This window comes from Arachis ipaensis, chromosome B2 (assembly GCF_059453495.1).
Source record: "Arachis ipaensis isolate K30076 ecotype BB chromosome B2, ASM5945349v1, whole genome shotgun sequence".
NCBI lineage: Eukaryota > Viridiplantae > Streptophyta > Magnoliopsida > Fabales > Fabaceae > Arachis > Arachis ipaensis.
In genome coordinates, this window is record NC_142437.1 from 9,855,803 (window position 1) to 9,869,709 (window position 13,907).

The 13,907-nt window shown below is 36.9% G+C and overlaps 1 protein-coding gene across 1 annotated transcript; it reads left to right on the forward strand.

Moving 5' to 3' along the window:
• Nucleotides 1-4,344: 4,344 nt before the first annotated feature.
• Nucleotides 4,345-9,716, forward strand: LOC148573002 (uncharacterized). Its single transcript, XM_088505624.1, has 3 exons — nucleotides 4,345-4,605; nucleotides 4,698-5,096; nucleotides 9,603-9,716. Exons 1-3 carry the CDS (start codon nucleotides 4,345-4,347, stop codon nucleotides 9,714-9,716), a joined length of 774 nt encoding a protein of 257 aa, XP_088361750.1.
• The last annotated feature ends 4,191 nt before the right edge of the window (nucleotides 9,717-13,907 follow it).

Here is a 13,907-nt window from a genome sequence, read left to right on the forward strand (position 1 = left end):
ATAAGATTTTCAAATTGAAAATTTGATTTGACTCATAAGAAACAACTTGATTTTAAAAATTTTTTGAAAAAGTCAACTCAAATTTTCGAATTTGATGAGAGAAAAAGGGAAAGATATTTTTTTTTATTTTTGAATTTTTTTGATGCAAGAGAGAAAAACGCTAAAAAGATGCAATGCATGAAATTTTTAGATCAAAACATGTGATGCATGCAAGAATGCTATGAATGTCAAGATGAACACCAAGAACACTATGAAGAACATGATGAACATATTTTTAAAAAATTTTTAATGCAAAGAAAAACATGCAGGACACCAAACTTAGAATTCTTTAATGCTTAGACATTAAGAATTCAAGAATGCATATGATAAACATGAAAAGACACAAAACAAAAAATCATCAAGATCAAACAAGAAGACTTACCAAGAACAACTTGAAGATCATGAAGAACACTATGAATGCATGATATTTTCGAAAAAATGCAAGATGCATATGCAATTGACACCAAACTTATAACATGACTCAAGACTCAAACAAGAAACAGAAAATATTTTTGATTTTTATGATTTTCAAATTTTTTTGGATTTTTTTTTTTTGAAAATTAAAAGGAAAAATAAGGATTCCAAAATTTTTAATATGAATTCCAGGAATCTTACCATGTTAGTCTAAAGCTTCAGTCCAGGAATTAGACATGGCTCACTAGCCAGCCAAGCTTTCAATGAAAGCTCCAGTCCAAAACACTAGACATGGCCAATGGCCAGCCAAGCTTCAGCAGGTGATCATGGATCAGCAGCAGGTGGATGAGCAACAACTAAATTGCTCTTGATAACAAATTGCAAGCCTCAGTCCAAATAAATTTAGACATGGCTTTACAGCCAGCCAGGCTTCAACATGCTTCATGAAACACTAGAATTCATTCTTAAAAATTTTGAATAAATTTTTTTTTTCGAAAACAGATGAGAAAATTTTGAAAATATTTTTGAAAAATTTTTGAAAAGAGAACGAAAAGAAAGTTACCCAATCTGAGCAACAAGATGAGCCGTCAGTTGTCCAAACTCAAACATAGGAATTCTTGGTGCACGAAATTGTGTTGTCCAAACACGAACAATCCCCGGCAACGGCGCCAAAAACTTGGTGCACGAAATTGTGATCTCCAGGCTCGAACAAATCCTGGTAATGGCTCCAAAGCTGGGTGCTCTGATCTTAATTCATAATTGTCACAACTTCGATACAACTAACCAGCAAGTGCACTGGGTCGTCCAAGTAATACCTTACGTGAGTAAGGGTCGAATCCCACGGAGATTGTTGGTATGAAGCAAGCTATGGTCACCTTGCAAATCTCAGTCAGGCAGATATAAAGTGATAATGGTGTTTTCGAATATTATATAATAGAATAGGGATAGAGGTACTTATGTAAATCATTGGTAGGAATTTCAGATAAGCGAATGGAGATGCTTTTCGTTCCTCTGAACCTCTGCTTTCCTGCTATCTTCATCCAATCAGTCTTACTCCTTTCCATGGCTGGCTTTATGTGATACATCACCACTGTCAATGGCTACTTTCGGTCATCTCTCGGAAAAATGATCCAATACCCTGTCACGGCACGGCTAATCGTCTGGAGGCATCACCCTTGCCAATGGCTTCATCTTATCCTCTCAGTGAATAATATGCTCACGCACCCTGTCACGGCACGGCTATTCATCTGTCGGTTCTCGATCATGCTGGAATAGGATTTACTATCCTTTTGCGTCTGTCACTAACGCCCTGCAATCGCGAGTTCGGAGCTCGTCACAGTCATTCAATCATTGAATCCTACTCGGAATACCACAGACAAGGTTTAGACCTTCCGGATTCTCTTGAATGCCGCCATCATTCTAGCTTACGCCACGAAGATTCTGGTTAGGAGATCTAAGAGATACTCATTCTAGCTTAATTCATGTAGAACGGAAGTGTTTGTCAGGCACGCGTTCATAGGGGAGATGGTGATGAGCGTCACACATAATCATCACCTTCATCACGTTCTTGGGTGCGAATGGATATCTTAGAAGAGAAATAAGAAGAATTGAATAGAAAACAGAAGTACTTTGCATTAGTTTTTGAGGAACAGCAGAGCTCCACACCTTAATCTATGGAGTGTAGAAACTCTACCGTATGAAAATACATAAGTGAAGGTCCAGGCATGGCCGAGATGGCCAGCCCCCTAAACGAGATCAATAGTCTCCTAAGATGAACAATGGAATAAAACTGAGACCAAAGATATGCCTAATACAATAGTAATAGGTCCTATTTATAATAAACTAGTCACTAGGGTTTACATGAGTAAGTAATTGATGCATAAATCCACTTCTGGGGCCCACTTGGTGTGTGTTTGGGCTGAGCTTAAGTGTAGCACGTGCAGAGGCCATTTGTGGAGTTGAACGCCAGCTTTTGTGCCATTTCTGGCTTTCAACTCTGGTTTTGGATCCTTTTCTGGCGCTGGACGCCAGATTTGGGTAGAAGGCTGGCGTTGAACGCCAGTTTACGTCGTCAATTATTGGCCAAAGTATGGACTATTATATATTGCTGGAAAGCCCTGGATGTCTACTTTCCAACGCAATTGGAAGCGCGCCATTTCGAGTTCTGTAGCTCCAGAAAATCCACTTTGAGTGCAGGGAGGTCAGAATCCAACAGCATCAGCAGTCCTTTTTCAACCTCTGAATCTGATTTCTGCTCAAGTCCCTCAATTTCATCCAGAAAATACCTGAAATCACAGAAAAACACACAAACTCATAGTAAAGTCCAGAAATGTGAATTTATCATAAAAACTAATGAAAACATCCCTAAAAGTAACTAGATCCTACTAAAAACATACTAAAAACAATGCCAAAAAGCGTATAAATTATCCGCTCATCAGTTACTTAAAGTTCAGGGTGGATTAAGTAATGAATGTCGTGTAAGTATATCTGAGCAAGTGATTACATTTTTGATAATATTGGCTCATCATAAAAAGAATTGCACACTTCAAGTAGGATTTTATAGGTCAGGAGAAATAATAAGTAGGTATTTCAATAAGGTGTTGTACTCGGTTATATGTGTCCAAAGCTTATTGTTTGCAAAAGCTGTTCCTGTTCCAAGATGACTGCATAGATCCTCAAGGTAAATCTAGTGAATAACTGTGGTAGTGATTTTGTCTTATGTATAATTTTATAGAGTTAGTCTTGACACTTTAATTTATTTAGTTTATGGTTGTCTAGAAGCATTAGATGGAACATATATAGAATTGACTGTTCCTGAAGAAGATAAATCAAGATACCGAACAAGAAAGGATAAAATATCAACCAATGTCCTAGGCGTATGCAATCAAGATATGAATTTTGTGTATGTACTTAGTGGATTGGAAGGATCCATATTGGATTCAAGAGTCCTTAGAGATGCTATTTCACATCGTAATAACCTCAAGATACCAATTGGTATGTAATAGTTAATTTTTAGGTAACAAAAACAGTTCAAAATGTTAGTTCATACAAATTTTTTAATCCTCATAATGTATCTCTTTTAATTTATAGGGAATTATTATTTAGTGGATGCTGGTTATACTAATTGCAAGAAAATTCTAGCACCATATAGGCAAACTCGATATCATGTACAATAATGGGCCCATGGAAGAAATGCACCTAGAAACTTTTGAGAATATTTTAACAAGAAGCACTCTTCAGCTAGGAACATTATTGACTGTTGTTTTGGTTTACTTAAGAAGAGATGAGCAATTTTAAGGAGTCCTTATTTCTACAAAATTAAGACACAAAATAGAATAATAATTGCTTGTTGTCTAAACTTTATTTGACTTAATATGGACTCTGATCCTGAAGAGGACATCTTACTTGAGGATGACCACGTACTTATTGGAAAGGAGCATGGTAGTACTGAAGATGGTGACGATGAGATGATTGACAATGTAAAGGACAACAACAAATGGACTGCTTGGCGAGACAACTTAGCACTTGAAATGTACATTGAGTGGATGCATAGCTATATAAATTAGTTGGTTTACTTATTGTGTGTGTGTTTCATTTGAATTATTTTGATAATTTGTTGCCTTGGATATTTATTGTAAGACCTAACAGTGAAACTATAATCATTATTGATGTTGTGTTTTGACTACATGTACCACTTGCTTTAAATGTATCGTATTCTTAAGTTTATTGTTGTATGTGTGTTTTTTTGAATTAGTATGATAATTTGTTTACAATGATGTCATCATGTGTTTAGGATGCTCACTTGAATTTTGATTGAGTTAATTTAGATTGTAGAGACAAATGGATAGACATGTCTGGACTGATGAAGAGTCCAAGACATTTGTTGGCTTTATGGAGGAGCTTGTTAGTGAAGGAAAAATAGCTTATGCGGGCCAGTCTAAACCTGGATCTTTTGAGAAGCTTGCTGTAAAAATGAATGAGAGATTTCCAGGTGGTAGCTTTCAAATAAGTCATTGCAAGAACAAGGTTAAGAGGCTAAAAGAAAAATATCAATTTGCTGCTAACATGGCAACCTATAGTGATTTTGGATGGAATGATGTGAAGCAATGTGTGGTTGTGGATAACAAAGAGATTCTAGCTGCATATATGAAAGTTAGTGTTCATGTTTGATTTGATTCACTTTATTTTATTCTACTTGACAATTAATTATATCCCTCTTTGATGATCTTTTATTTGTTTTCTAGAAACAAGGAGTAAGATTGTATACTCCACGAAAGCATTTTCCCCTTTATCCGCGTTTGGAGAAAATATTTTGTAAGGATAGAGCAAACGGAGTTGCTGCTGTATGCGACAATGATGCTGAAGAAGAAGTGCAACAGGATGGAGATGAAGAAGTGGATGCAGAAGATATGGATATGTTTAACTCAAACCATGATTTCAGTGAATCTCTACTCCAACAATCGAATTCTGTAGCTTCATCTTCTGAGAAGAAACAAGGAAAAAAGCCATACTCATCTAAAGCGGCAAAGGATACCAAGATGATGAAGGAGTTAACTGACACCCTGAAGTATGTGTTTGATCAACAGGAAAAGCATTTGGATGCTTTTGCTCAAGCTATGGTAAAGACTCGTGAGGACAAAAAGGTTGGTGATATGCTTAGCAAGCTTGGGTTCACCGATGATGAAATTATTTTTGTTGCACTCAAGTTCTCCATAAATCCTCAATTGGAAAAAACCTTTTAGTCACTGGGAGATAGTAAAAAAAACTGGATTTTTTAGAGCTATATTGCATACTTAGAGTTAATCTCTTTTCAAGAAACAAAGTTGGAGGTTGGATTTATAGTACATTTGATTTTTTAGACTTATCAATTTGGCACATGTTAATACAGAATTAGTATTGTCGCCAGAATTTTAGTATCTTAGACTTGTAACAATTTGGTATTTTGTGCAGAATTAGTTTCCAATATGTGTAGAATTGTTTTTTTTTTTGTTAATGTTAATGCAGAATTTTAGTTAAAATTAGTGCAGAATTTTGTTTATCATTACTACAGATAAGTTATAATTAGTTTTGGATTTCAATTCAATTGTGTAGAAGTTTCTTTTGTATGTTTAAATGCAGAATTTAGTTTGAAAATTAGAGTAGAATTAGTTTCAGATTTTTTTTTTCAATATGATGAAGTTTCTTTTGTTAAGCTAGTGCAAAGTACTAATAAGAAATAGCAAAATATGTATATTTTGGATAAGCTTCACGAAATGATGAACGGTTATTTTGTATATTTTACACAACTTTTCAAGATCTAAACTCAATAACATTATATCAACACACAAAAGGTTCTTTTGTTTGTTCCACAATAAACAAACATGTAAACTAAATAGAGATCAAACAAAAAGTTAAAACTCTGCTATGTTGTTGAACTAAATTTCACAACGCTACAGTCCAACTCTAACCCTTCCATTTATGATTAAAATTCCATGTAGCTAACAAACGCTAGAAACTTCTTAGCACTTAGAATATAATTCATTGAACTTCTCTAATATAATCTTTGTATTATCCTCTTTGGTTGGATATAACATCTTAGCAACAACTTCATGTTACTCATGATAATCTTCGGTGGAATGATGATGAGTTGCTAGCCATATGAAGCACCAGGTAGAATCACCTTCTAAGATACAATTATTCAAATATGATGGTTAATGTGTGAGCTCCAGGACATGTGTCTATGTGCATGCATATATGACAATTCATTGTTAGTCAACACTTTAAACACAATAATTAAAAGAAAAGAAAAACAAGAAGCCATAATGACGAACACAGATTTGTTGAACATCTGTAAATATTTGGCTCATACCTTATGAAAACCACACATGAAAAGTAAATATTTCATGATCAATTAAAATAATACTCTAGCTTTAAGAAAATAATATTTGAAGAACAAAACATAACCCCCCTTTCTCTTTTAATTCATCCTCCTAATAACATTCAATTAATAATTGATTTTGAATGTTCTGCATTTTGTTTAGTTCCAATTCAAGCCCATATCAGAAACAATTCTAGTCTTTTTTTTATAGATCCACCTCTAGAGAAAAGAAAACTTTTTTCTTTGTATCATATAAATAATGTTACATCAAAATCAATTCTAAACTAAATCAATTTTGCTATAATTGATTCGACCAGTAGATCGCATGCACACTTTAAAAACATTGTGATAATACTAATATCTACCATGATTCACTCTATTGCACAAATTTCTTATCAACAAACCTAGGGATGTAATGAACTAAAAATAATAAAGGATCCCCACAAATTCCAGTGATAAACAAGTTAACACACGCATGCACACAAGAAACCATCATCAGCTCATGCAAACTCTTCATTATAACAAAACAGAACCAAAAAGAAGAATCAAAAACTAAAAAAAAAACATGTAACGATATGCACTTCTTAATTTTAGTTTAGTTTCAACTGGTTTGACAAATTGAAGAACCAAACCAAAGTTCAAAACAAATAAATAAAACAAATTAGACAGGAACACAGCAAAACCAGAAGCATACCAAACCGAAACAGAAAATGAAAGAGAAATGAAGAAAATTGAAAAGAAAATAGGAGTGTGAGTGAGAAAGGAGTAACAAACCAAAAGCTACAACGAAGAAAATTGAAATTTCAACAGAGATAAAAGAAACGTATTCCCCTAATCCCTTCGCCATTTTTAGAAGAGGAGCTTAGCTAGGGATTTTAGATTTTTAGATTTTAGAAATTGATAAAAAGGAGAAACTGAGTTGGTGTTTAGGGAAGGGTTAGGGCAAGGAGTGAGAGACAGGGAGAGAAGAGGGTATGAGAGACATGTCTATTTTAATCATTTTTGCATAATATTTTAGTTTTGTCCATGTCTATTCAAACATAATACTGGACATTATATTAGTGTCTTGTACATTGTATTCAAACACAATACATAAAAGATAAATTTTAGTATCTCTATTCTACTGTATCTGTCTCAATGTTATGTTCTGTCCTGTCTACAAAAACAAACACTACCTTAGATTCTTCAAGCTCATCAAGATCTCAAACAATCTAAGAAAGCATAACAAATATTTTATCAAGTCCATATACTGGAAAATGAAAAAAATACCTTTAAAGAGGAAGAATTTAACTCACACGAATAGAGAACCAATTTGCAAACTCTCTATGAACTTTTGAATTATGAATTGTTGTAGAGAATGCATAGGTTAAAAAGTTGAAAAGATTGAAGAAACTTTTGAATTAAAGAGAAAAATAATATTATTGTGTAATAATGTGAAAATGCAGACAATTATTATGCCTTGTGAGAAATGCATATAAAATTTTTCAGAGAATAAACATGACGTTTTCTTGATTTCTGTGTGCTAATGCTAAAGAGAAAAAATTTAATGAGAGAAATATATTAATTAAGTTATATAAAGATTTTTTTACTTTAAAAGAAATGTGAGTATTGTCTAAAATGATAACATGTTCATTTATACACTAATAATGTCTTTGGGAATAATATTTTCTATTATTTTTTGGTATAGAAATTAGTACACAACGAAAACAATAATATTATTGTATGTACTTTTATTCTTAGAAAATGAAAAATGATCAAACATAGTTATTCTGAATATAGCTCATAATTTTTATCCTATTTGATTCTCATATAGTACAATACTATTTACTTTTACATATACATATTAGAAGAAAAAATTATGTAGAAGAAATGAATTTAGAAAAAATGAGAATGAATTAACAAAAATGAGATATTTTGATGTCTACATATATATACAAAAATAAAGAGTACTTTAGAGTACATAATATATGTATATATAAAGGTGGAGCATATATTAATGGCAATAACTTTATAGGCTACTAAAAACACAAGTTCGTATTCGACATAAATCTCTGTCTGAATCTTCTCTCAGACTAATTCAAAATCTAACACAACTGTAAATTGGGTTAATACCAAAAAAGTATATTTTAGTTTCCCTCCTAAGAATTTTTCCCTATTTGCTCTTACTTGGATAGTAGCAAGTAACGTGTGCTACATGCATGAAAATACACTACATTGGTTATGTATTTGATTTCATGTCATAAGAATAATCAGTTTAGAATTTATAATTTGGAATATGAAATAGAACTGAGGCACGACTACAAGAGCAGTTAGGTAGCGGCTGAAAAAAAGAAGAGAGAGTGATGTGAAGGAGAGAGTGATGAGAAGGCAATGGATTTAGAGAGAATGAGAATGAGTTAATTGGGATTAGAAGTTTTGATATATATATATACACACAAGATTAGAGAGTATCTTGGAGTGATAAAAAATAATTTCATTCTAACAAGTTTTTATATCAAATAATTTTTTTTAATTTTTGTTGTGAATGATAAAAAAATTTAAAATAAAAGCATTTAAAAATAAAATTTCATTCTAATTTTCACTTATACTTTTTAAATATATTATGTATTATTAATTTTACAATTAAAATATGTTACATATTCTCCAAGATTAAAAAGTTTCCTTCTCTTTTTCTTAATCTATCTCTCTCATTGCTTCATCCACTTTATCTCTCTTATATATCATTATCAATGACTATTATAAATTTGATAATTAAAATGTATAATATAACATTCTCTAATGACAATTAAAATTTGTTCAGTTGCTCTAGAATGGTGGATCGGATGGTTGACGAGTCGAGAGCAACGGGTGAATGAGAAGGAAGCTGGACCTGAGCGCGTGCTCCTGGAGAAGCAACGTTGTCCCGCTTGTCGGTAGGTTGGCGGGTGGGGCCACCTGCAAGGACACTCCGATACTAAAGTTAGTGTCCGTACGATGAGGCTGCTAATTAGGGTAAAGATGACATACCTCTGAGGAGGGGTAGGTCCCTTCCTATTTATACCTTGTACTTCGGGTGATCCCTTTGCCTTGGGCCCGCCTCTCTGGAAGCTTCTGCTAGCTATCCAGGTCTTCATTGAGGGGCGAAGTGGCGCACGAGTCACCTTTTCATGCATGGATCATGAACCCGTCGGGTTGGTAGTCCGTAATATGGACCTCCGACCTTTATTGGGCTGAACCGGAACAATTTTCCCAACATGGAAACTCGCGAGGCTCACGGTTGGTATGTTCAAACTATTCGTGTCTTCCTGTGCAGCCGTCTTCTTCTGCTCGTGACTCCGTCAGTAAGATCTACACTTTTAGTGTGCGTGAGCTGCCCCCAACCATTGCCTGGGGTGTCGTTTTGATATCTGTGCCAAAGAGCATTTAATGCTCTTTATGACTGATTTAAAAGTGAAGGAAAAAGTTCGTTTTACCCTTGCCTTTTCGCGCTCCCTCTGATGGTTACCATTCACACTTCCCCTTTTACTTTCATAACTTCTTCTTTCTCATTTTCTTTCACTACTTCACTCTCTTTCGCTTTTACTGCTTCTCGAACCACATTCTGCTCCTTGCCCGGCCTGAGTTTTACCACATTTGCTTTCCATCTATCATTTATGTTTGCCTCATCTACTGGTAAGTGATCTTTTCGTGCCTGTTTTACCCATACTTACATCTTTCTCATTGTTGACTATTGCATTTTCTCTTGTTATTGCTATCATTGCGTTTATTGTGTTTACCGTGCCTATTTCTTGCTTGAATAGAGAACTTGGCATTATTAATTAGTTCTTAGGAGGGTACTATAGTTGTCTTCTTTCCTGGATTTAAGCCCTAAAAAATTAGTGTAGAGTAGTGATATAGCATAACATAGTTCCATTTTTCATTTTCTCTGAGTTTTTGACGTCCCGTATTGACTTAAGTAGTACCTCCACTGTAGGTATGACACAGCAACTCGCGGCACAAAATCATGTAGATCGCTATGCCTAGGTCACTACCGATGTGACGGGCATGGCTTCCAAAGTAACCCAATAGGAATTACAAGAACTACCGTGAATGCATATGCCAGCTAAACTTATCGTCTCCCCAAGTTCCCGACTGGCTGTGGGTGTACAAACTCATGTTCAACATGCTGGTTGTTCGTCTCCTTTTCTCTCCGTTCGTCATGGCCCTCTTAAACTGATGTGACGTCGCCTCGTCACAACTCCATTCGAATAGCTGGGCAGCCATCCGATGCTTTGAAATGGTGTATGAGTATTTGGAGCTCCCGGCCTCCATCAACCTATTCCATTATTTCTTTTTACTTACCAACCCCACTCGTGAAGGAAAACACAAAAAGGATACCTTTCCTTTGGGCTGTCCAAAATCGGCGAATCTTCAGACCCTTCAAAGATTCGTTTCATGGTTTCAAAGAAACCTATTTCAAGGTTAGGCCAGCTCAAGGTCACCATCCTTTTTGGCTTACCTTTGAGGGTGAAAGACGGATTCTGACGTACTGGAGCTTCGGTTCCGGCTCCAATTACATAACAAAAATGACCTATGAGGGGCTAGGTTGGGAGAACCAGTAGATCGCGAATGTTTTACTGGCAATTTTTGGTCCTAAAAACCTCAATCATCACTTGTTATTAATGGGTGACCGCGTGAATGTGTAGGTAAGCTTTGGACTTTGCCGTTGTTCCAACCTTTCGAATTGTTTATTATGTTGCTCATGACTTAAGTTGCCCTTGTAGTTTTCTAACTTGGCTTCATTCTGTTTTTGCTTGTTCCTTGTACTTGCTATGGCTTCCAGGGACACGACTTTGTCCCGTTTAATGACTCACTTCTTTTCGGGAGATGACAGTGACAACGAAAGCTCGACAACTCCATCTGTCGAGCCCGAGCCTCAGGGTGTTAGCGAGAGTAAAGGTGAATCCTACCTCACCACAGGAGCTCCTCCCGAGAACCACCTGCAGGTCCTGATACTGACGAGGCTGATCTAGGTAAAGAGGTCCTGACCGAAAATGATCCTGAGGTGATGGTTATCACCAATCTGAAGAAAGGAAAGATGAACTCTGGTTCGGAAAAGATTCTCACCGTTATGGAAATGAATTTCGATGCGGGGTACTTTATTGATTTCTAGCTCCTTCCAAGTATTAAAAAAATTCTTTCGGGAAGAAGATCTGGCCACCCAGGCGAGGTGGATCTATCGTAGTATCCTCCGGACAGCTGCTATTGCCAGAAAGGTGGAGCTCGTACTAGTGCAGGGCCAAGTCTTGGAAGGGAAACTTAGGGCAGCCCAGAAGGATATTGCCAATATAAAAGCCCAAGAGGTGTCCCTGAAGACCCGACTCGGCGAGAGGAGAAGAAGTCCAAGGAGAATGCTGATGGGATTAATCGTTTAGTGGATCGTAATCTCTCGCTTTCCCGTTAGCTCAATGCTGCTCTTAGTCGGGCTAACGCGGTAGAAGGGAAAGTGAGGGAGCTGGAGGAAAAACTTGTTGAGGTCGCAAGGTCGGCAGAGACTACTAAGCAAGAGGCATTGGTCATGAAGAAGAAGAATACGAACATTATTAAGGACACTCGGCAGTAATCACTGCTACCGAGAAGGCGATCAAGGCTCAAGTTTCTCTCCTTGCTCCCGATTTCGATGTTTCAACCGTTGGAGCCTTCAAGATGATCTAAGATGGGAAGATTGTTGATATCTTGAAGAAATGAGCTGCCTCGTTACTTGTAAAGAATTTGTCTTTGGACTTTGTACTTTTTGATCTACCGGGCCGATGTGATGCCCCCTTTTGTAACTTGGAACAATTTCTCTTCTTATTTGTCGTTAGGATGATATCATGACCTTTGCATTAGGAACAAGTTTAACATGTTATTGGGCCAATGTGATTCCCTTTGAGCTACCATTTTAACATTTTTTACTCGATTAAAATCTTCGTTTTGGTTGTTCTAGCTAGTTATTTCTTTATTTGGCCGTCAAGTCGTTGCGTCATGGATGTCCGCTCGTGGTATCATTGTGGCATCCGGGGTGATTAGTCTCGGGGAGCCGTTATTGTAACTTCATAAAATGAATCAAAATGAAAACGAATTTAATCATGATGCACTTGTTTTTCAATAAGTTAAAACCACTTGCCGTTGCCTCGATCCGACGGCAAGGGGAAAGAGTACCCCCTCTTTAATAAAACGAACATTCTTTGTGACAAAGCAAGTTAAAAAAAAAATAAACAAAGTGACGAAGCGAAATAACAAAGCAAAGTAAAGAGTGACCGTCTGATCGTTAGCTCGTCCGTTCTTAAGAGTAGAACCTCTTGAGGTTTGTCACGTTTCAAGTCCTCGGAACCTCTTTCCCGTCTAAATGTTCCAATTTGTAGGTGCCTTTCCCGAGCACTTCTCTTACTCTATAAGGTCCTTCCTAGTTGGGTGCGAACTTGCCTTCTCCTGGAGTCGGTGGGCCGATGTCATTACGCCACAATACTAGGTCATTTTCTTCAAAATTTTTGTTCCGCACTTTACGATTGTAAGGCAACACTATCCTTTGCTTTAACGCAGCTTCCGACAAATGAGCCATCTCCCTTGTTTCATCTATTAAATCCTTTTTTATTACTTTGCTGCCCTTGCCCAGGAGTAACCTTGGGCTTGACTTTCCGATCTCTACGGGAATAATCGTGTTCATGTTGTAGATGATCCAGAAGGGTATCTCCCCGGTGGAAGATTGCGGTGTTGTCCTGTAGGACCATAGAACTGATGCTAACTTGTCTACCCAAGAGCCCTTTCGCTGATCCAAGCACTTCTTTAACCCACCAAGGATAACTTTGTTCGCAGCCTCAGCTTGCCCATTGCTTTGAGGATGTTCCACGTAGGAAAACCTCTGCTTGATTCCCAGTCCTGGCAAGAACTCTCTAAATTTTTTGTCAGAAAATTGCATCCCGTTGTCTGACACGACGATCTCTAGTATCCCAAACCTGGCGATCACTTGCCTCCAGAGAAACTTTCGACAATTTACAGACGAGATACTGGCCAACGGTTCTGCTTCCACCCTCTTGGTGTAATAGTCAATGGCTACAATGAGGTATTTAACTTGTCCTGGGGCTACCGAAAAGGGGCCCAAGAGGTCAACCCCCTATTGAGAGAAAGGTCGGGAGGCCAACATGGAACTCAGCTATTCCACTGGCGCTTTGTGGAAATTTGCATTTTCTTGGTATTTCCTACACTTTTTTACAAACTCCTGTGCATTTGTCATCATAGAAGGCCAGTAGTACCTGACTCTAGTGAGCTTCCATGCTAAAGCTTTCTCCCAATGTGGTGGCCACAACATCCCTTATGGACTTTGCTTAGGACGTAGTCTGTTGGGTCGGGATGTAAGCATTTCAGTAGGGGTTGATTGAGCCCTCTCTCATATAGCTGCCCCTGTATTACTGCATACTTGGCAGCTTCCCTTCTTATCGCCTTGGCTTCTTTGTCATTTTCAGGGAGTGTTCCTTCTTCAAGAAAGCATTAGATCGGGTTGATCCAGAAACTTTGCCATTGCCGACTTACTACTCTCCCAGGATCTGACGCAAATCAGGAGTGTGACAGATCCGTCGGGCTTAATGTAATTGTCTCCTAA